General features: G+C 43.3%; 1 protein-coding gene across 2 annotated transcripts in view; it reads left to right on the forward strand.

Annotated features, from left to right (window-relative positions):
* The window catches only part of LOC5510408 (fibrillin-1), a 95,916-nt gene that overhangs the window by 12,275 nt on the left and 60,164 nt on the right, over positions 1-23,477 (forward strand). For both annotated transcript variants that reach the window (XM_048727463.1, XM_048727464.1), the window contains exons 6-36: positions 147-293; positions 1,740-1,790; positions 2,246-2,371; positions 2,897-3,022; positions 3,478-3,630; positions 3,845-3,892; positions 4,038-4,166; positions 4,368-4,493; positions 5,161-5,283; positions 5,758-5,880; positions 6,478-6,603; positions 7,065-7,190; positions 8,479-8,640; positions 10,148-10,201; positions 10,764-10,901; positions 11,506-11,631; positions 12,037-12,159; positions 13,123-13,269; positions 15,218-15,268; positions 15,663-15,788; positions 16,151-16,306; positions 16,598-16,675; positions 16,789-16,914; positions 17,370-17,498; positions 18,071-18,190; positions 20,388-20,510; positions 20,829-20,951; positions 21,402-21,530; positions 21,776-21,901; positions 22,737-22,859; positions 23,349-23,471. In XM_048727463.1, coding sequence (XP_048583420.1) covers positions 147-293; positions 1,740-1,790; positions 2,246-2,371; positions 2,897-3,022; positions 3,478-3,630; positions 3,845-3,892; positions 4,038-4,166; positions 4,368-4,493; positions 5,161-5,283; positions 5,758-5,880; positions 6,478-6,603; positions 7,065-7,190; positions 8,479-8,640; positions 10,148-10,201; positions 10,764-10,901; positions 11,506-11,631; positions 12,037-12,159; positions 13,123-13,269; positions 15,218-15,268; positions 15,663-15,788; positions 16,151-16,306; positions 16,598-16,675; positions 16,789-16,914; positions 17,370-17,498; positions 18,071-18,190; positions 20,388-20,510; positions 20,829-20,951; positions 21,402-21,530; positions 21,776-21,901; positions 22,737-22,859; positions 23,349-23,471 — 3,687 coding nt within the window. The remainder of the gene's footprint in view (positions 1-146; positions 294-1,739; positions 1,791-2,245; positions 2,372-2,896; positions 3,023-3,477; positions 3,631-3,844; positions 3,893-4,037; positions 4,167-4,367; positions 4,494-5,160; positions 5,284-5,757; positions 5,881-6,477; positions 6,604-7,064; positions 7,191-8,478; positions 8,641-10,147; positions 10,202-10,763; positions 10,902-11,505; positions 11,632-12,036; positions 12,160-13,122; positions 13,270-15,217; positions 15,269-15,662; positions 15,789-16,150; positions 16,307-16,597; positions 16,676-16,788; positions 16,915-17,369; positions 17,499-18,070; positions 18,191-20,387; positions 20,511-20,828; positions 20,952-21,401; positions 21,531-21,775; positions 21,902-22,736; positions 22,860-23,348; positions 23,472-23,477) is intronic.

The following is a 23,477-nucleotide window of genomic DNA, read 5'->3' on the forward strand; positions in this document are numbered from 1 at the left end:
AGAACCTTGTAGTTTGTGGTAGGTTGACCCCTTTTTTGATAGAATTTACTGGACTATATCTAGTATTGCTGTATTAAGTTTCATTGTATCGCGCTAACTATTTTGCGCTCTGTTCTGTTTATATATTGTGCTTAATTTCTCGCCAGATTACCGCACAGGTCCGTGCTACACAGTCGTAAAGAACCGTATGTGCCACAGCCAGCTGATCGGGGTAGTGTGCACGAGGAACTTATGCTGCGCAACCATAGGGCAGGCATGGGGGAATCCTTGCGAACGGTGCCCGCCAAAACCAGGTTAGAATGACAGTGCTGAACAACGTATGCGCATGCGCGTGCTCTTGCGAAAACAAGCACAATCGTAGTGTTGAATCGTTAGAGTAAAGGTACGAAAGGCTGACTTCAGCCGCTGATTTGACTAACTGTACAGCATTAAAACAATACTGTACAGAAGATGACAGATTTGTGTGATAATGAGGGAGTCGTAAAGAAAACTATAGCCTTAGTTTCGTCTAGTTTTCTTAGCATTCGCCAAAATGTGACAGTTCGCCTTTAAAACGCCGCTATTTTAAAACAAAAAGGCTTCGTTTTTCAGCACTGGCAGTTAGAATCTGCAGATATAGTATTTTACACTTGCCTCTGCAGCAGTCATCATAGCAAAGTAACAAGTGTGATAAAGTACCCCTTTCAATCGGCGGATTTTGGAAGGCTGTTGCAATATTTTCGATTGAATTTAAGTAAATTAAGTACAGTCGAAACTTTCTGAGCGACCGCTCTCGTGAGCAACCAGCCCCGATAACGACCACGATCACGAATCACCGATTGAATTGTCACACAAACTCTGTAATTCTAAGCTCTCGTAAGCGACCAACTTATCGGTGCGACCAGCTCCGTTAACGACCACAATTTAAAAACACCAACTGAGATTTTCTTTTATTTATAAGCTCTCGTAAGCGACCACAATGATTTTTGGCTTTACAACATCAGTCAACACCTGATAAACATAATATCCAATGCATGCTGAAATCACATATAAAGCGGAAATGTTGTAATGTTTCACAAAAGTTGCCTTTCCAGTAGGCAACCATTAAAGAATTTCAATTTTCTAACTTCAATTTCAACGATGGGATTGACATCTCTTTGTCTCCAAGGATCTCCAAGGAAGCTCCACGATTTATCCTTTTTCCAGTTACAATAGCCATCCACTTGTTTGTTGCACGCTTTAGAAATCGGCTAACAAAAGACGCCATGCGATCGTCGTAGACGCAGAAGATATTCTCATGACGAAAAGCTTAAGTCGTCGATATAAACGAGCATAACGAAATACTTTGCGTAGATTTAATTGCTATTAAATAAAAGAAGTCACTCTCATGATAAGTCAAATACCTTTTAAAATCAAGCAATAAACGAAAAGCGTTGTTATTATCACGATAACTTTTAGATTCCATTTTAATTAAGCTTTCGTTAGCGACCAACACCTATTGTTAAAGTTTTTGGCGCTCAGTGGTCGCTTATGAGAGCAAGCTCTCGTAAAAGACCAGCTCCGTTAACGACCTTAATTCTCAGTTCCCAAGGTGGTCGCTTACGAGAGCTTCAACTGTATAAGATTTTATAGTATTTTAAGTAGTTATTTTGGGGTTTATTCTCACATTATGTCTTTCAATATTTGAAACACAGTGACAATGATGTGCCTGACAAGGGCCCTTCAAGTAATTAAAAGAACCTCAACTCCTTTTTTTTCAGCTCCCTGTGACCGTGGATTTTTACCAAATTACAAGACCAAGGCTTGCCAGGGTATGTATTGAACAGCGATGACGTTTCTAAGGGACGCCCAATTGTACCGTGTTTTTCTAAGAACAATAGAGTTTTTCTTTGCATGATGTATACATTCCAAATATTGCTATTTACAATGTCCTATGGTCCTTGGACAATGGTACTTGAAAATAAATAAGAATCGCTACCAAACTACCAAGCTTCGAGTCAAACCATGTGAATCCTAAGGTCAGAAAGGGCAGTAGGAGCAGGGTTTGGTAGGCTAAATTCTAAACAACAAAATTCCCTTCATTTTCGCTGAAATGCTTTGCGACGCGCTATTCGTGTTTGCTTAGAAAACCCGGTCAGGCTCAGTTGCGTACCCCAAGCTACTACCCCGTGGCGCGCGAACAGTCCCTGAAGCGCTATGCAAAACCTGCTTAAGTGGGGCTGTACTTGAGTCGCACAATTCTGAGACATATCTCTCTTGTTGACAGATATTGACGAATGCCGCGCGATCCCGCGCGTGTGTCGTGGAGGCAAATGCGTGAATACTGTAGGCAGCTTCAAGTGTGACTGCGGTGCTGGACGCACCATGGACCCCGTCACCAACAAGTGCGAAGGTCAGGAATAGAAAAGCCAGTCAGGAACCTAAAACATAGCAGCTTGTTTGAAATAAGAACACTTAAAGACAAGGACAAACAATAAAATTACCTGGGGGGGGGGGGGGGGTGAGATCCCTTATATAGGCGTTTCTTATCTTTATTTAGAAATGCAGCAACACAATTTTGCTTAGAAAATAGGTAAATGGGTGTTAGAACTTTCTTTGCATAATAATTACCCACGAAAGACGTGGAAGGCTCACACAACATTTAAGTGCGACCAATTATAAACCACAAAAAGTAAAAATAGTAAAAAATCAGACGGTGTTCTACCATCCTAGCTGATATCTTGACAAATCTCGATAAACGCGAACCATCTGATATGAGTCGATAAAACGGTGGGCAGTGCTTCACAAAGACAGCGGATGGCAACCATTTGCCACAAAATGGAAACAAAGCGAGGAAATTCTAAACTTTCCTTTAACAACTAAGGGTAGTAAAACCTTAACGTCGCATTTATATGGGAGATTTGATAATATTTTTTAGACGTGGACGAGTGTAAGACCATCCCTAACATTTGCGCTAACGGTCGGTGTGTCAACACGAATGGAGGGTACCGATGCGAGTGCCCGAGGGGTTTTGCGCTCAGCCAGGACGGCATGTACTGTATTGGTAAGTAGCGAGATACTCGTCTAGACCATCTGGCCTGTGTCACGCAGAATAAGGCTCTGAAGTGTAACGTGGTTTTGTGCTTAGTCAGAATAGCGTGCCGATGGTAATTAATACAATACGCGTCACATAACGACGATCTGGCCTGTGTTACGCGAGGGTAAAATGAATTCAAGTGTTACGTGGTTTTGCTCAGCCAGAATCGTGATTTTACTGTATTGGCAGATGACAAAATCAACGTCACATAGTTTAGGATTCTGGGATTGACTCGGATTCTCGGATTTATCGGCTATTTCTAACACTTATTAAACTTTTGGAAGCCTCTCTTTCATCGCCCTAAAGTACTTGCGTAAGGCGAACGTCATCCCTGCAGTAGGAATCCTTGTCTACTATTCCTTGTTTAGCTACGTGGGCTCTTGCAACGAGTTTAATGTGTCTTTTACGCATGCTCCGTAAAGATAGCACGCCAGGCCGCTGCTACAAGCGAATCGTCAACGGCTACTGCCACATGGGCTCGTCTCTAAGCACGACACAAGCGGCTTGCTGCTGTTCAATGATGCAGTCCAAAGCTTGGGGACCCGACTGCAAGCGATGCCCCGCCCCGGGCACAGGTACGTCACTTAATATTGCGTCACGCAATAAGAATTGAATTTCGAGACAGGAAATATAATACCAATAAGGAACACACAATAGTAAGTCACGTGATACCGTCACATAATACACAAAATAGTGAGTCACGTGATACCCTCACATAATACACACAATAACGAGACACATAAGTAATTGCTGGGTTTATAAGTTTATAACTTTTCATTCTGCATTTAGATGAATACAACAAGCTCTGTGGTGTCGTACCCTCGGCAAAGCCTCCAGGTGAGAGATTGAAAGACAGTACAGACACTTTCCTTCTTGTTGTTTGACACTGTGGACGCAAGATATTTATATGATATTTCAGTGTCCGTACCCGTGCCCTATTGTTGTTTGAGTGTGACGCAGGTGTTCGTGTTATGTATCGCAGAGGTTGACGAGTGCAGGATGGATGCTAACGCTTGCCCTAACGGCCGATGCATCGATATGCCTAGCGGTTTCAGATGCGTGTGTAACGACGGCTATATTCTACCAACTGGTCGGGATAATAAGTGTGTTGGTAAGTATCGATAAATGGGAATCGGTTAACGCCTAGACTGTCGGTTTATCAGGATGTACAGCCTCAACTTGCGATTACAGACAATGTGCGATATTTATTTGATCGGTCGATATCGATAAAAAAAGGGACGAATAAAGCACATTTCGACGGTTTAACTGCTTGTGAAGAAAGGCCTAAATGTTTTGTATTTGTAAACTTCAGATAAGAATGAATGCGAGGCCGACTCTACACTTTGCACGAATGGACGCTGTGTAAATACCGAGGGCTCGTACAAATGCACTTGTAACAACGGATACAAACCTTCGCCAGATGGCAAACGATGTGTGGGTAGGTACATGATAGCCAAAGAAGGTATACGAGGGATTCAGAGACCATAGGGTGTAGTTGGATATAGGTGGCAAGCGATGTGTGGGAAGGTACACGATACCCAAACAAGGTATACGAGGGATTCAAAAAACAACCCGGTGTAGATGGTTTGATGGCAAGCGATGTGTGGGTGAGTACATGATAGCCAAAGAAGGTATACGAGGGATTCAGAAACCATGAAATGTAGTTGGATATAGATGGCAAGTGTGTGGAAGGACAAAAGGAGACAAAAGGTGTAATTGAGTATATAGATAGGGATCACTAGACCAATGTGATATCTCTTGTTGACCACACTCAAAAGTGCTATCCGTTATCCGTTATCCATTAAAATTGATTTTGCCGGTGATCAACCCGTCTGTTTTTATCGGAACACTCCAACCCCCCCACCCCACAGGTTATAACGGCACTGCTTTGAAATATGTTGATATTTCAGATGTGGACAAGTGTACGGTGTCGTCTGTATCTATAAACGGATTCTTTGCTGTATTGATATTTCAGATGTGGACGAGTGTACGGTGTTGTCTGTATCTATAAACAGACTCTTTGCCGTGTTGATATTTCAGATGTGGACGAGTGTACGGTGTTGTCTGTATCTATAAACAGACTCTTTGCTGTATTGATATTTCAGATGTGGACGAGTGTACGGATGAGTCTGTCTGTACTAACGGACAATGTATCAATAACATCGGTAGCTTCACATGCACATGTAGACGAGGTTTTACCCTCAGCCTTGACCGGACGCGATGTGATGGTACGTTATGCTTTGTGCGAATCCGGCCCAGTTCAAACACCATGCTTTGCTGTGTGATAATACGGGATTTGCGCTGAAGATCACGTGATGTATTGGGTGGCAAACTAGCGCGCGCTCAGGATTTTAGCGGCAAAATAATAACAACCAAGAACAACTTTTAACGCTTTAACGCTTAATATATAGATTTAGGCATTGCCTTAAAGCGGAACTCCAAACGACCAAATCTTTGCTTAATTTCGCTTAATAATTAAATAATATATTTAACATTGTTATGTGTGTTTATTCTGGCTTGAGTTTGCCTTCCAAAATGTCACGTGATCTCTTGGCGCAAGTCTCCTATTGGCTAACTTTCTTAGAACTTTTTTTAGTGGCCAAGTTAGCGCGCATATTACTGTAAAATAGTCGCCATTTATCAAATATCACACTGCATGGTGTCTTATTCTGGTGATACTAGCAGTTTTTCTTCTACCCTAGACATGGACGAATGTCGGGAAAAGGACGTGTGTAAAAATGGTCGTTGTCAGAACGTGAATGGAGCATTCCGCTGTATTTGCAATAAGGGGTACGAGTTGAGCAGCGATCGCACACAGTGCGTAGGTGAGTGCGGATGCTAAAGAGGGGGGCGGGGGATAGGGAGTGGGGGAGGGGGGGGAGGGGGGGAGGGGGGGGGCTCGACGCCGACGGGAAGGGTAGTACACTCTTCTAGGATGCATGGATACAGGTTATCGCTCGTGGGATACTCGGGGGTAGGAGAGCCACTCTCTTCTAGGATGCATGAATACAGGTTATCGCTCGTGGGATACTCGGGGGTAGGAGAGCCAGGGCCCTTAGCGGTGTAGCTTTATTCGGAGTTTAGCCCGGGAAAACAGTTTACTAGAAACACGGGATCGTGTGTTATAACGCTACATGGAAAAGGAGGATGGGTTAGGGTCACAGTCGCTATGATCACGTAATATTTTTACCCCCAAATAACATCTGCCGGTTATGTGAAAGATAACTTTAAAAATAAAAGTAGGCATAATGTTTGATTGAATTTATGAAGCTGGAGATTACACGAGAGCGCCATACGGCCACAAGACTCTGAAAATACGGCCACAAGACTCTGAACACGGAGTTGCTAGAAAAATCGCCGGAGAAACCTAACTACCTTCTGGGTAGTTTCTGTCTTAATAACTTAACCCTGAATGTATTCAGACATCAACGAGTGCCTGACCCAAGGAGAGATGTGTCGTAATGGTGTCTGTGAGAATACGGAAGGCAGCTATCGGTGCATATGTAACGCAGGCTACGCAGCCAATGCCGAGGAGAACAAATGCGCAGGTGAGTGCACATGCAAGCTTTATACAAGCACATTCTCAAATAAGCCCCCCTCCCCTCTATTGAGCTCAAGACCCTCTTAACAAGGTATAAACCAACACAAGGTTGAAAAATTGCGCAACTAGTCTGTTTCACAGAGGCGTTTAACATACCTTTTCAGCCTTGTGTTGATTTATACTTTGTCTACACCATGCCTACGCAGACCATATAGTTTTTCTACAGCTTGCCTCTAGTCTTTCTAGTTACAACACCTTCCTCTCTAAAGCCTCCTTTCTAGACAAAAAAGAGAGATTTGCCCCACTATCGGACAAATACAAAAAGCCCAAATAGCGTGTTCGTGAACTAGAAAAATTAAAAAAATATATGAAAGTAGAGCGTAATGTGGAAATGGTTGTCTGCGGTTAACAGACGCACATTAGAATGGGTGTTTTAGATGATAACGTGACACGTTTTTGTGATATTAGACATCAATGAGTGCAGTACCATCCCCGATGTGTGCATGAATGGACGATGCGCGAATTCCCCAGGCGGGTACAGTTGTATTTGTAACAGCGGTTACATTACCAGCGCCGACGGCCATCACTGCGTCGGTGAGTATTACCATCAAGATGACGATTATAACGAGGACGACGACTGACGAATGTAACGACAACGACGATAATGACGACGGTTACATTACCAGCGCTGACGGTCATCACTGCGTCGGTGAGTATTCCCATCAAGATGACGATTACTACGATAACGACGACCGACGATTATAACAACAACGACAATAATGACGACGGATACATCACTAGCGATGACAGCCTTAATCATGGATATTGTGACGACGACAACTTTATGACAATGATTATGCTGGTTACGATGGTTGTTGTTAATGATGCACTACAACAACGAGAACAACGAAAAGTGCAATAAAATACCATCATAAAAACTCAAACAACTCAAATTATTTATATATCATCAACACCTCTTTGTTATTAAAGTCTTTATATGTCATCAACACCTCGTTTTTATCTAGACATATATAATCAACACCTCGTTGTTATCAAAGTCTTTATATATCATCAACACCTTGTTATCTAGACATATATCATCAACACCTCGTTGTTATCAAAGTCTTTATATATCATCAACACCTTGTTATCTAGACATATATCATCAACACCTCGTTGTTATCAAAGTCTTTATATGTCATCAACACCTCGTTGTTATCTAGACGTATATCATCAACACCTCGTTGTTATCTAGACGTATATCATCAACACCTCGTTTTTATCTAGACATATATAATCAACACCTCGTTGTTATCAAAGTCTTTATATATCATCAACACCTTGTTATCTAGACATATATCATTACCACTTCGTTGTTATCAAAGTCTTTATATGTCATCAACACTTCATTGTTATCTAGACGTATATCATCAACACCTCGTTATTATCTTGACGTATATCATCAGCACCTCTTTGTTATTAAAGTCTTTATATATCATCAACACCTCGTTGTTATCAAAGTCTTTATATGTCATAAACACCTTGTTATCTAGACATATATCATCAACACCTCGTTGTTATCTTGACGTATATCATCAGCACCTCTTTGTTATTAAAGTCTTTATATATCATCAACACCTCGTTGTTATCAAAGTCTTTATATGTCATAAACACCTTGTTATCTAGACATATATAATTAACACCTCGTTGTTATCTTGACGTATATCATCAACACCTCGTTGTTTTCTAGACATATTTAATCAACACCTCGTTGTTATCTAGACATATATCATCAACACCTCGTTGTTATCTTGACGTATATCATCAGCACCTCGTTGTTATTAAGGTGTTTATATATCATCAACACCTCATTGTTATCTAGACGTTCGTCGCTCACAATGCTTCGCCATGTTCGTGAATGGCCGGTGCACTGAGCCCCTGATGAAACTGCTGACCATCTCCCAGTGCTGCTGTGGTATGGAGAATGGCGGGAGACGTGGATGGGACGGGGCCGCGTGTCGGCCTTGCCCACTTAAGGGGACAGGTAACCCACAATCACAGAGTGTATAATCTACAGTATAACTAGATCTCTAAATAACCCTATTGAATCTATGGTATAACTAGATCTCTAAATAACCCTATTGAATCTATAGTATAACTAGATCTCTAAATAACCCTATTGAATCTATGGTATAACTAGATCTCTTAATAACCGTATAGAATCTATGGTATAACTAGATCTCCAAATAACCCTATTGAATCTATGATATAACTAGATCTCTAAATAACCCTATTGAATCTATGGTATAACTAGATCTCTAAATAACCCTATTGAATCTATGGTATAACTAGATCTCTAAATAACCCTATTGAATCTATAGTATAACTAGATCTCTAAATAACCCTATTGAATCTATGGTATAACTAGATCTCTAAATAACTGTATAGAATCTATGGTATAACTAGATCTCTAAAAAACCCTATTGAATCTATAGTATAACTAGATCTCTAAATAACCGTATTGAATCTATAGTATAACTAGATCTCTAAATAACCCTATTGAATCTATAGTATAACTAGATCTCTAAATAACCCTATTGAATCTATAGTATAACTAGATCTCTAAATAACCCTATTGAATCTATAGTATAACTAGATCTCTAAAAAACCCTATTGAATCTATAGTATAACTAGATCTCTAAATAACCGTATTGAATCTATAGTATAACTAGATCTCTAAATAACCCTATTAAATCTATAGTATTACTAGATCTCTAAATAACCCTATTGAATCTATAGTATAACTAGATCTCTGAAAAACCCTATTGAATCTATAGTATAACTAGATCTCTAAAAAACCCTATTGAATCTCTGGTATAACTAGATCTCTAAAAAACCCTATTGAATCTATAGTATAACTAGATCTCTAAATAACCGTATTGAATCTATAGTATAACTAGATCTCTAAATAACCGTATTGAATCTATAGTATAACTAGATCTCTAAATAACCGTATTGAATCTATAGTATAACTAGATCTCTAAATAACCCTATTGAATCTATAGTATAACTAGATCTCTAAATAACCGTATTGAATCTATAGTATAACTAGATCTCTAAATAATCCTATTGAATCTATAGTATAACTAGATCTCTAAAAATCCCTATTGAATCTATAGTATAACTAGATCTCTAAATAACCGTATTGAATCTATAGTATAACTAGATCTCTAAATAACCCTATTAAATCTATAGTATAACTAGATCTCTAAATAACCCTATTGAATCTATAGTATAACTAGATCTCTAAATAACCCTATTGAATCTATAGTATAACTAGATCTCTAAATAACCGTATAGAATCTATGGTATAACTAGATCCCTAAATAACCGACTTATAGCAAAGTTGTATACTTCATTTTACCAAATTCAATGTCGGAAAACTTCCTTAATCAGCCGATGGAAATAGATGTTTTGCTCGGATGACAAAAAGGCGGCTGACAGAGATGTTATCATGCTGTGTTCTTATCGTTAGCGTTTAAAACTTTCAGCCGAATACAAGCGTGTTTGCTGCAAGGGTCCTGGCATGGGATGCGACGGCGCCGGTAAGTTTCTCTTATTGCGCATTTGCTTAGGCGTATGCCATACTAGTTGAATCACTCGTCAAGGACGTAACGACTTGCACAAATGAAAACCGGCGCCTTTCTGTCAGGTGCGTGCATAGAAACGACCTTAAAGTGAGATCCAGAGCAGTAGCAATTCACTGTACTTCAGTTTGAAATAGTATATTTAGATCTTATTATAGCTATGTCCCTTTTTTCTATTTAAATACGCACCGCAAATAAATAACATTATGAACTCTTGACTTCCGGTGTTAACCGGAATCGAATTGATTTAAAGTTAATCCATGTATTTTTTTTTTATCTCGACACATCAGCAGGGTGGGGTCCAGAACCCGTGGAACCCCTTCCCCTTGCACCCCTACCCCCACCCTTCCCCTTACACCCTTACCCCCACCCTTCCCCTTGCACCCCTACCCCTCCCTGGACAGGGGCCTGTCCCTATCATACTTTATCGCGCTTGATATGACCACTGTGTTGCTCTATAATGACGAATGAGCCGTTTCACTCCCCTTCGAGCTGTTATGAGTTGTCGTGTAATTCCCAGATATCGACGAGTGTGAGAATGCCGCTGGGATGAAAAAAGGCATGTGCGTCAATGGCAAGTGTCGCAACACAAACGGCGACTACACATGCGACTGCAACTCAGGGTACAGGAACGACGCGACTCAGAAGCTATGTCTTGGTGAGCCACTATTGCTCATTGCAGTCTCTTTTAGCAAACCACTCATACATACTCGCAAGCCTGAAATTTAGGCACGCCTCTCTGAATACGCCTCTGTGGATACAGAGCATCGTTAGCCCTTAGTCGTTGCAAAATAGTCTTAGGTCGGATTGGCGGGGAGAGAGAGGTAAAGTGTATTTTGCAAACAATAGCCCATTTCAACCTTGGTTTATTTACCTGAGTCCAATCCCCGTCTACACAGACCTGCAGCTTGTATAATGTAACGTGCTGACCTTACTGTTGTCACGTGCTGACCTTACTGTTGTCACGTGCTGACCTTACAATTGTCACTCTTTGACCTTACTATTGTCACGTTTTGACCTTACTGTTGTCACGTGTTGACCTTACTGTTGTCACGTGTTGACCTTACTATTGTCACGTGTTGACCTTACTATTGTCACGTGTTGACCTTACTATTGTAACTGCTGACCTTCACGTGGTTAGCTTGATGTCGTCACTTTTTTACCTTGCTGATCTCAACTTTTAAACAAGCCCTGGTCACGTGCCGTGCTGCTGATGTGTCATGACTTAAGGTTTTCACACAAGCTAGCCACTGTGTTTATAGATATCAACGAGTGTCTGGAGAATCCTCGGCTTTGTCAAGGAGGACAATGCAAGAATCTTCCAGGAACATTCCAGTGCACGTGCTCAGGAGGTTTCATTTACGATAGCGCTACAGAGATGTGCAAAGGTACAATCCATATGACCTGCCTTATTACATTTTTTCGAGCTAGTTTGAAAAGCTAGAAGTATCACCAAACTTGCAAAACTTTCCTTAAAACCTAGTTGTTTCAGTTCTGACTCCTACACGTGTTGGAATTGAGGTTTCATAATCTCACCATAAAAAAGCATTTTCAAAAAGCGATTTCTGCCAAATAAATCTGATTTCATGGCAAACTGAAAAAAATGCTTATGAGTATTATAATAATACCAGTATCTAAAACGTAGAAAATTAAGCAGACGCCCTTTTCCCGCTTTTTTACCCTGTCACTCAGCAGATCAACTATTTCTCATTAAGTAGGTAATGACTAGTATTCAATTAGTGAGTTAAAAACTTCTCTTTAACCAGGTGGGTAATCCATCGTTTGTTTTGTAGATATTGACGAGTGCGCGGACCCGGACCGTTGCGTGTACGGCACGTGTACCAACACGCGCGGAAGCTACAGGTGCGAGTGTCCACGTGGACTTACCCTGGACCCCTCGGGCAGGATTTGCCAAGGTATTAGAGACTTAAGGATTTAGCACGGCGGACGTGGTTGACGATGATGGTTCTTGCGCTCATTGTATCGGCGCATTAAAAGACAGGTGTGGCAGCACACGCTGACATTCAAGTTTGTGCTTCTTAAATGTAAATGTTAAAGTTCGTTACTAGGGAACTAGGCAACTACGACGGCGGCGACGGAAGGGAGAATGTGACCCCCAAATAGTATAGGCAAACCTAGAATCCTATCTCTACCCTAGCAAACAAGAATAGTCTTATTTTCAGCTTATACGTACCGTCCTCGCTAGACCATGAAACTTGGAGTTTTCGCGTTGTAGGCTGTAGGAAAAAGACTGAAATGTATCAGAGTGCATTTCACGTCTGGCTATTTGAATTTTCTATTGTTTTCTGGCGTTTGCCGCGTTGCCGTCACCCTTGCTTAAGTTCCCTATAAATGGCAAAGACGGCGGCGAAGGGAATAAAGACGTTGGTAATAATGGTTGGATGGTATGTGATGGTTTTCATGGCTATGGTAGCGGTAGTAAAGATAATGATGGTGATAGCTGTGATTATGGTTATGATGCTAACGAAAACGACGACGACTACCACGACGATTATGATGATGTCGTGATGACGTATGATGATGTGCGCAGGCCGGTAATCATGATGGTTAATCTGCTTGTTGGCGAAGTGGCTTGGACGATTATTCTGCAGCTGTTTTTACGTGATCAGATATAGAAAAGGTGGTTTCCCTTGATTTCTCAATGCAAGCATCTAGTCGCAAGAAGGGTATTTTTTCTTTATATTCGAATTATTTATCTTATTATAATGTTGCCACTTGCGCCATTGATTGTAACAGAGGTCAATGAATCTGAAATGAAAAAATATAATTTTTGTTTAGGCTGGTAGGGTTGGGGTCCGTAGGTTTCGATGTAGTTGACAATGATGGTGACTCATTTAAATGTTGTATTCTCCCCGTAGATAAAAGGACCGGTCTGTGCTGGACGAAGATCGTCAACAACTACTGCGAAGAGTCCATAACTGGCTCCGTCACGCGCGAGGTGTGCTGTCAGTCACTCGGCAAGGCCTGGGGCAGCCCGTGCGAGAAGTGTCCGGCCAAGAGTATTCGTGAGTACTACATGTCCTGTACCACATATCCCGTACCGCATGTCCCGTACCGCATGTCCGTACCAAATATCTCGTACCGCATGTCCGTACCACATATCCCGTACCGCATGTCCCGTATCACATATCCCGCACCGCATGTCCCGTACCACATATCCCGTACCGCATGTCCCGTACCACATATCCCGTACCGCATGTCCCGTACCACATATCCCGTACCACATATCCCGTACCGCATATCCCGTACCGCATGTCCCGTACCACAAATCCTGTACATTACATCCCGCATCACACATCCCGCACAACACGTCCCCCATCCCTTACCACACGTCCCGCATCCCTTACCACACGGCCCGCATCCTGCATAACACGTCCCGCATCCCGCATAACACATCCCGCATCCCTTAGCACACGTCCCGCATCCCTTGCCACACGTCCCGCATCCCTTTCAACACGTCCCGCATCCCTTTCCACACGTCCCGCATCCCTTACCACACGTCCCGCATCCCTTACCACACGTCCCGCATCGCTTACCAGACGTCCCGCATCCCTTACCACACGTCCCGCATCCCTTTCCACACGTCCCGCATCCCTTACCAGACGTCCCGCATCCCTTACCACACGTCCCGCATCCCTTTCCACACGTCCCGCATCCCTTTCCACACGTCCCGCATCCCTTACCACACGTCCCGCATCCCTTACCACACGTCCCGCATCCCTTACCACACGTCCCGCATCCCTTACCACACGTCCCGCATCCCTTTCCACACGTCCCGCATCCCTTACCAGACGTCCCGCATCCCTTTCCACACGTCCCGCATCCCTTTCCACACGTCCCGCATCCCTTACTACACGTCCCGCATCCCTTTCCACACGTCCCGCATCCCTTACCAGACGTCCCGCATCCCTTTCCACACGTCCCGCATCCCTTACCAGACGTCCCGCATCCCTTTCCACACGTCCCGCATCCCTTACCACACGTCCCGCATCCCTTTCCACACGTCCCGCATCCCTTGACACGTCCCGCATCCCTTTCCACACGTCCCGCATCCCTTTCCACACGTCCCGCATCCCTTACCACACGTCCCGCATCCCTTTCCACACGTCCCGCATCCCTTACCAGACGTCCCGCATCCCTTTCCACACGTCCCGCATCCCTTTCCACACGTCCCGCATCCCTTACTACACGTCCCGCATCCCTTTCCACACGTCCCGCATCCCTTACCAGACGTCCCGCATCCCTTTCCACACGTCCCGCATCCCTTACCAGACGTCCCGCATCCCTTTCCACACGTCCCGCATCCCTTACCACACGTCCCGCATCCCTTTCCACACGTCCCGCATCCCTTGACACGTCCCGCATCCCTTTCCACACGTCCCGCATCCCTTTCCACACGTCCTGCATCCCTTACCAGACGTCCCGCATCCCTTACCAGACGTCCCGCATCCCTTACCACACGTCCCGCATCCCTTTCCACACGTCCCGCATCCCTTACCACATGTACCACATCCCTTACCAGACGTCCCGCATCCCTTACCAGACGTCCTGCATCCCTTACCAGACGTCCCGCATCCCTTACCAGACGTCCCGCATCCCTTACCACACGTCCTGCATCCCTTACCACACGTCCCGCATCCCGCACGCCCCGCACCGCGCTACCCGCAATCCCTATCGCCGTCCCGTAACCCATACAGCACAGTCTTTATCTTGTGCCAAGCATATGACATTGAGCACCACACACCCCGCCATTCTAGCATCTCGTTCATACCACCCACATCCAATCTCGAACACTACGAGAAGTAAGAATTTATTATAATCTATCTTTACAAAATTGAAATTCCCCATGGCCTTGAACGTGCCATATTCGGTCTTACTTTGTCATTGAGCTACCGAGTCATATATAGTGCTTCTATTCAGTGTGGCGTCTAAACAACATTATTTCGTTAACAGCCCAGAAATGTCGTCCAGGCTATGCAGTACAGAATGAGCCCCGATGCACAGGTATATGGATAGCGTGACTTTATTACGTGACATTGATGCACAAGTATAGGGTATAGCATGACTGCGTATCGCGTGACATCAGAACACACTTACAGGGTATAGCGTGACTATATATTGCTTGACATCAGAGCACACGTACATACGTATAGCGTGACTATGTAGATATCAGTTTTTATTATTATTATATCATTTCATGTCATATGATATTATATTCACGCCGACTTAGCGTAGTAAGGGGGGAATGTAATTCTGTACCATCTGTAATGTATAATGCCGGCACCACTTTATTTTTAGCGTTGCGTTTTTTTAAATCTTAAAGCTTATCGTTATCTGGCGAAGTGAATGACAGTATATTTTTTGTTTGTGTGACTGTGGGTACTGTGTTGTATTATAGATGTGGACGAGTGTACTATGTACCCGCAGCTTTGCCGAAATGGCATCTGCGTGAACACGCCTGGAAGCTATCGATGCGAATGTTCAGCTGGACTTACTCTTGACTCTATCCAGAATGCTTGTGTAGGTATGTATACGCCACTTGATTCTATAAAGAATACTTGTATGGGTATGAATACACCGCCAAACCCTATCCATGAATGTGTAATGGATATTACTCTCAGAATGGTCCTTATGGTTTCTCAAGATCTACGAAAAACCTCTCTCACACTCCGTGTTATATGCGTGATAAGACCTCTTTCACAGAACGTGTTATATGCGTGATAAGACCACTTTCACACGACGTGTTATATGCGTGATGAGACCTCTCTCACACGACGTGTTATATGCGTGATAAGATCTCTCACACGCCGTGTTATATGCGTGATACATTAAAGCATTCTCTCGGGCGTTAAAGTATTTTCTCTTTTACCCTTATGATCCTTTCAGATCTGCGCAAAGACCGTTGTTACATGACGATCACTGAGAGTGGCTGCGAAAAGCCGTTCGGTCTGGGCTTGTACAAGAAAGACGATTGCTGCTGCTCTGCCGTGGGCGCGGCCGGCTGGGGTACCCCTTGTCAGGAGTGCCCGCTTCAGAATACCGGTAAGATCCCACCTATCTTAAGGGGACCCTACAAAAGACGGAAATGTCATAAGGTAAGCTAGGGTGAATTTATTTTTATAAATTAGGAGTGCCCGCTTTAAAACACATGTAAGAGCAGACGTTTCCTGAAGGGTAGTGCTTTCCAAAGGGCACCCAAGATATAACTAGATTGTATCTAATACCCTTGTAGAATGTCTACAGTCCTCTTCAGTAACTTAGCCCGACAGTGCAAAACAATGGCACACAGTTTGATCTAGAGACCCATCTTGTGCTGTTATTCGTCTGATTCAGATGATTTCCGTGCGCTCTGTGGTACACCGACTAGAGGATTCCGAGTAACACAAACTCTCACCGGACCGCAGGTCCAAGGTATGACTGATTTTTTTTAATTCTATTATTTTCACATAATGTAATCTTGGTACAAATATAAATAAAGCGCTAAAATATTTCTTTTTTATGATTTTTTTTAATGTTTGCCGCAGATATCAATGAGTGCAACACTTGGCAGGGCTTGTGCCGTAATGGCCGCTGCGTCAACAAACAGGGCACGTTCGAATGTATCTGTAACCAAGGTTACGGATTGACCGCTGACCGTATGGATTGTGAAGGTGGGACATGACCGGTTGTATTCATCAACAGTATGAAAAATGTTAGAAATCAAGCGCAACCCTCCTTTTTCTTTCTTTTCCAAAAACCCCAAATTATTCTATTCTGAAAAAAAAACATGGGATGATGGATGTGACGTCCTTGTTGACGAAACTTGTTGACGAGAAAAAGATACTTTTCATTTTAAGATCTATAATTTTATCAGGTTTCTAATTAACTACTTTTCGAAATCATATATAATTATATTTACCCATAATATCTCTCTTGTTTCTCTTGTACCCGATTTGTATTAAAGTATTTGGTTTTGTATTGTAATTTCATCTTGTGGTACAAATAAAATATATTGTATTGCATTGAATTGTATTGTAGTTATTGACGACTGGAATATTTTACCCACAATCCCTTTTTCTCGTTAGAAACTAAATAGTGTAATATTTTACCCATGACTTTTTTGTAGACATTGACGAGTGTAGTATATCGGCCGGTCTCTGTGGTAACGGCACGTGTACTAACACGCCCGGTGCCTTCCGCTGTGACTGTAACCCAGGCTTCCGCAACGCCCCCATGATGATGGAGATATGTATCGGTAAGAGGAACACACACAAAAAAATTCGCAATCTTAATGTTTGTAATCTTCGTGGTGTGTTTTTTTATCAATGCGACAATCAGCGTGAAAAGCGCAAAAAATAAAATAGCTAAAATTTAAGCTCTAGTAGTAGTTCAAACTACTAATTCTTTTTGGTGGCAAAGCAAACATGCTTTTCATGGCTGTTAATTGATCAACAAAATGTCATCTTGTTGCCTTCTTTGTTCTACTGTTATGTTATATCATTCATCCGTATTGTGCACTAGATTTTAATGTTATGTTTTATTTTGTACCCATTTTGATAGCCTTAACAAGATGTTGGCAAATAGTTGATGCGCAAGTCTAAGAATTATATGATCTCTTATTACATATTTTCCACACGCGGGATACGATATAATCATTAGCCTAAGGCCTAGGACAAGCGCTGTTCGTGTGCCGTTCCAAATGAAATTGAAAATAGAAAAGTCGACATCGTTCATTTTCACACATTTGCATTTGGAACGGTAGATGAAAAAAAAACCCGGTGTCTAAAGTGGGTCTAATGCTTCCTAATGCTCTGGCCTTGGTGGTAGATATCGATGAGTGTGACCACAATCCCTGTGCCGATGGCACCTGCTACAACACGATGGGAAGTTACAAATGTGTCTGTCCCGATGGCATGGAACTCATGAAAGACGGTGTCAGCTGTGAAGGTAGGACCCGTGAGGGTAGGGCACGGGGAAAAGTTTTAGGTGTTAAGCTAGGACTTGCACGGGTACGGCATTAAGGTAAGATCCGTGGGGGTACGGGTACGGCATTGAGGTAAGGCTCGTGGGGGTACTAGTATTCCCTGCTAGCAGAGGCCTCTTTTCTCTGTATTTCGCTGGGCTGGCTTTCGCGAGGAAAAGATACCTCTGCCATGGGTCGCAAGTTCGTTTGATCAAACCGCCGTCCACGATCGTGGACGAGATCCAGAGCACATGCTCCGTTCATTAATTACTGGCCACTATTTGAGCCCACAATGACTAGCGCATGCATAAAATGTATATCCGCTGCGGGATAATAAGCCCGCATTCGAAACGGCGTCCTCCGTAGAAATATCACGCGACGAATTATAAAAGAAGCCATTCAATGCCTTATCTTCATTCAGAATTTTCTCTCTTTTGACTAACGAGTCAATCTTCCGTTTACAGGTTTTGCATATTCTTCTGGGAATAGCTGATCTAAGTTTACCAAAAAGTTTTGTAACATTTTCTTCGAATCCAACTGTGCGATATTTACATTGAAGAAACTCGCCTGCCCAGATGTCTTGAAATTAATCCCACAAACAAGACAAAACTCGTCTTTGCTGCGTTTGTTGTTCAATCTTTTTAGTGGCGTTTTAGGTGATTGAAATTGAACAGTTGTTTTCTTTTTTCGAAGAGGAGAACTAACCGGAGTTTGATTCATGATTTCCGACTAAACCCATGCAAAGCATATTGACAGCTTTCGCGCGATGGTACGGGTTTTGGCACGTCGGTCGCTTATTAACGCTCACGCATGCGCAACAGAAACAGTTTCGACCCATGGCAGAGGTATCTTTTCCTCGCGAACTCCAGCCCAGCGAAATACAGAGAAAAGAGGCCTCTGCTAGCAGGGAAGTACTAGTATTGCATTAAGGTAAGACCCGTTGGGGTGCGGGTACGGCATTAAGGTGAGAATCGTTGGGGTACGGGTAGGGCATTAAGTAAGGCCCGTGGGGGTACGGGTAAGGCATTGAGGTAAAGGCCCGTGGGGGTACTGGTACGGCATTAAGGTAAGACCCGTTGGGGTACGGGTACGGCATTAAGGTAAGACTCGTGGGGGTACTAGTATTGCATTAAGGTAAGGCCTGGGTACGGGTACGGCATTAAGGTAAGACCCGTTGGGGTACGGGTGCGGCGTTAAGGGAAGACCCGTTGGGGTACGAGTATTGCATTGAGGTAAAGGCCCGTGGGGGTACTGGTAGGGCATTAAGGTAAGACCCGTTGGGGTACGGGTACGGCATTAAGGTAAGACCCGTGGGGGTACGGGTACGGCATTAAGGTAAGACCCGTGGGGGTACGGGTACGGCATTAAGGTAAGACCCCTTGGGGGTACTTGTAAGGCATTAAGGTAAGATCCGAGGGGGTAATGGTAAAGCATTGAGGTAAAGGCCCGTGGGGGTACGGGTAAGGCATTGAGGTAAAGGCCCTTGGGGGACTGGTACGGCATTAAGGTAAGACCCGTTGGGGTACGAGTAAGGCATTGAGGTAAAGGCCCGTGGGGGTACTAGTATTGCATTAAGGTAAGGCCTGTGGGGGTACGGGTACGGCATTAAGGTAAGACCCGTTGGGGGTACGAGTACGACATTAAGGTAAGACTCGTGGGGGTACTAGTATTGCATAGGTTAGGCCTGTGGGGGTACGGGTACGGCATTAAGGTAAGACCCGTTGGGGTACGGGTGCGGCGTTAAGGTAAGACCCGTTGGGGTACGAGTATTGCATTGAGGTAAAGGCCCGTTGGGGTACTGGTAGGGCATTGAGGTAAGACCCGTTGGGGTACGGGTACGGCATTAAGGTAAGACCCGTGGGGGTACGGGTACGGCATTAAGGTAAGACCCGTGGGGGTACGGGTACGGCATTAAGGTAAGACCCCTTGGGGGTACGGGTACGCCATAAAAGACGGCTTCAGTAATAAAGAAAAGTCCGTGACGGTACGGATAATGAAAGACGATTTCAGCTGTTAAGATGCATACATTTTTGTAAGGTAAGTATATGTAGTTTCTCTAGGTAATGGTAAGCCGAGTATTCAAAGACATATTTTACTCAGATGCTTCTGGTCGATAAAAGTATTTATACTGATTTGGTAGAGGTTTTAACTTTGAAACAACATTCTTATTTTTTTTTCTAGATAAGAATGAGTGTAGCGACCCTGGTGTATGCGTGCACGGTCGATGTGAGAACTTTAATGGCGGCTACCAGTGTATATGTAACCGTGGGTTTGAGTCCACCGCAGATATGAAGGACTGTGTAGGTGAGTAGTGCCTATACGCTTTGAAGAGTGTGGTATGTAGAACGAATAATTTGCTTTATGTATAAGGAAGGGGTTGGGGTGCTGAACCATGGGTAGAGGGCAAGGGCTGGATTGCTAATCAAATGGGTGGAGGGGGGCTCCGGAAAGAGATCCATGGAAGGAGGGAAGGGGTTGGGGTGCAAACACGAGGAGTTGAGGTACTGATCCATGGACGGAAGGGAGGGGTCAGGGTACAAATCCATTGGTGGAGAAGAGGAGCTGATGGGTTGAGGATCGCATAAATGTGTTATTTTAATAGTGACCGGCTTTCATCTGCAGATATCAACGAGTGCTTGGTAGATAATGGTCGATGTTCCGAGATGTGTAATAATACATTGGGGAGTTACCTGTGCGACTGCGGTGCTGGCTTCGCCTTGCAACCTGACGGCAGAACTTGCAGAGGTACACAATATTGGCCTGTGTATTGACAAAACAAACACGGAAAAGTCCAGAGAACTTTTATAAAGAGGGACATATTTAGATGTCACGTAAAACCAATAAATTCTATAATTTATTAAGTATCCATCTTTTAGCTATCACGAACCCTTTAATGGAGCAATTCGAAAAGTCACAAAGTTTTGACTGTTCAAAATCTTATCTATACTGTATTCCTCTGTTGATATTAAAACATTCGAAAATCCCATTTTTGAATGACACGAAATTAACAACAAGGGGATTCCTACTGTGCGCACAAGCAATTCATTACCTCGCTGGAGGTTCATGGCAATCAGATAGCTCAGTACTCTCAGCAGTCTCTCGATAATTTTACTTGGCTTACATTACAAAACTTTAAGGTGGCCACGATAGCGCGCGGCACATTGTAAAATCTTATCCCGACTCTGTCTTTTGTAGATATTGACGAATGCATGGAGCGACCTGATGTATGTGGCCCTGGAAACACGTGTAATAACATTGAGGGCGGCTATTACTGCACGTGCGGCAAGGGATACAAGCAATCCGTTGATAGTCGCTCATGTATCGGTAAGACTGCTCCCTTGCGCTGTTTCGTTACCTAACGGTGAACAAGAAGTGTCGTGGAGGGGTGGCTATTGAGTAAGTGAGAAAGCTATTGAGAAAGTTGACAAATTATAAAACAAATCTTAATTATATTGATATTGTTCTCAATTCCCCATCCTCGGCCCTTATCATCCGCCCCATTTGACACTTCTTATTCATGTCATTATTTCCGGGGGGTACATTGGTAGTACATTATTGTGTGTTTTTAGATGTGGACGAATGCCAAGAGGACCCCCGTCTCTGTACCAATGGCGTTTGCCGTAACACTCCCGGGTCGTTCGAGTGTCTGTGCGCCAAGGGCTACGCCATTGCCAAGGGAACCACGGCTTGTGTCGGTAAGTCAAACCGTCAAACAGATGATCTGTGGGAGCAATTCCATTTGTTTTAGTCTAGGTGACCATATTTAAAAGTCACGATAATGTGTCACGATAGCTTGATATTGACATTGATAGTCACTTGATCAGTTTGGAGGCTTAGAGTGTTGAAAGCAACACTTGTAAAACCGAATCCAAACAATAAGCATCCTAGGCTGTATGTTATCTTCCATGTTTATTGTGATCTTGATGTCTTGAACAACTAGATATAAATTTTGCGTGCATCTGTTCTCTGATAATACAAGGATGAAGTCACAGCGTACGCAACGAGACGGGGTCATATACCTGAATCTTTCAAGACATCAAATGTCTACACCTGACGACAAGCGTCATTTTGCTCTGAAAGGGTGGTTCTATTGGACCCGTAGACTGCTTGTAGGTGTTAACTCGGTGATTTCGGTCAAGACTAGAAGCATAGCGAAAGACCTGCGTAAACACCTGCAAGTAGACTATTAAATACACAGAACAAAAAATTTGTTTCGGATTTAAGTCTCATGCCAATAGTATAAACATTGTTGAGGTTTGTACAACATATTTTATGATGCTATCTAGCAGCTCTTCACAGCATTTTACCAACATTATTGCGTTAGCAATGTTTAAGATTTCGTTCTGTTAGGTCAGCTTTAGGCAACAATCTTTAATTGGCAGATATTCGGAATGTTTGAAAAAATATCATACGTATTTCCGAGGAATTATATATAATTCTTAGCGTAAAAGGAAAATAAAATTCTCAGATCCAAATGATCATTGTACTATCTGCATGTGTTGCATTTTGTCAATAAATATTCTTTGTTAGATGTCAACGAATGTCAAACTGGCCAGGCCATGTGCCACGAGAATGCCCGCTGCGCAAACCTCGTGGGCTCATACCGCTGTGAGTGCAAGCCTGGATTCATTGGCGACGGCTCGAGTTGCACGGGTGAGCCTCCTTTAAGCGTACCGCCTCCTTCCTTACGTCCCCACCTTATTAATATCGCGCCTTGTTTCCGTGGCGACCTCACCTAATAGATAAGGGCTGCAGGAATACATTTCTTCAAATGCATACATCACTCTTTTTGTTTTATTTGTCAAATTCGTAGCCCATTGATGCACTATCAATTAAGTATCGGGTTTCGGGAGGGAGTGGGCAATTCACGATCACCCTTCGGGAAATGATTCGCAAGCTCAGAATTAGAATTTTTTTTCTATTTTCATATATCTTTCTTTATTCGTTTTGTTCTTAATGCTATTCTTGTAAATCATTGCACTTTCTTGGTGTATATGTGACGCATATCAGATGTAGACGCGACTGAACCACGTTCTCGATTACCTGACCACTAGCAATCACTTGTGTCCAATTTCTAATATTCTGTATTTTTCTTTGGCATCTACCGTATGTCGTAATGGGTTATATTTTGACTCGTATCAGATGTAGACGAGTGCACCACAGGTATCGCCCAGTGTAGTGAGCAAGGAACATGCGTCAACACCCCCGGGTCTCATCGATGCGTCTGCCATGAGGGGTATACCGGGGACGGAATCACATGTGTCGGTAAGA

The sequence above is a fragment of the Nematostella vectensis genome, chromosome 5, assembly GCF_932526225.1.
Source record: "Nematostella vectensis chromosome 5, jaNemVect1.1, whole genome shotgun sequence".
NCBI lineage: Eukaryota > Metazoa > Cnidaria > Anthozoa > Actiniaria > Edwardsiidae > Nematostella > Nematostella vectensis.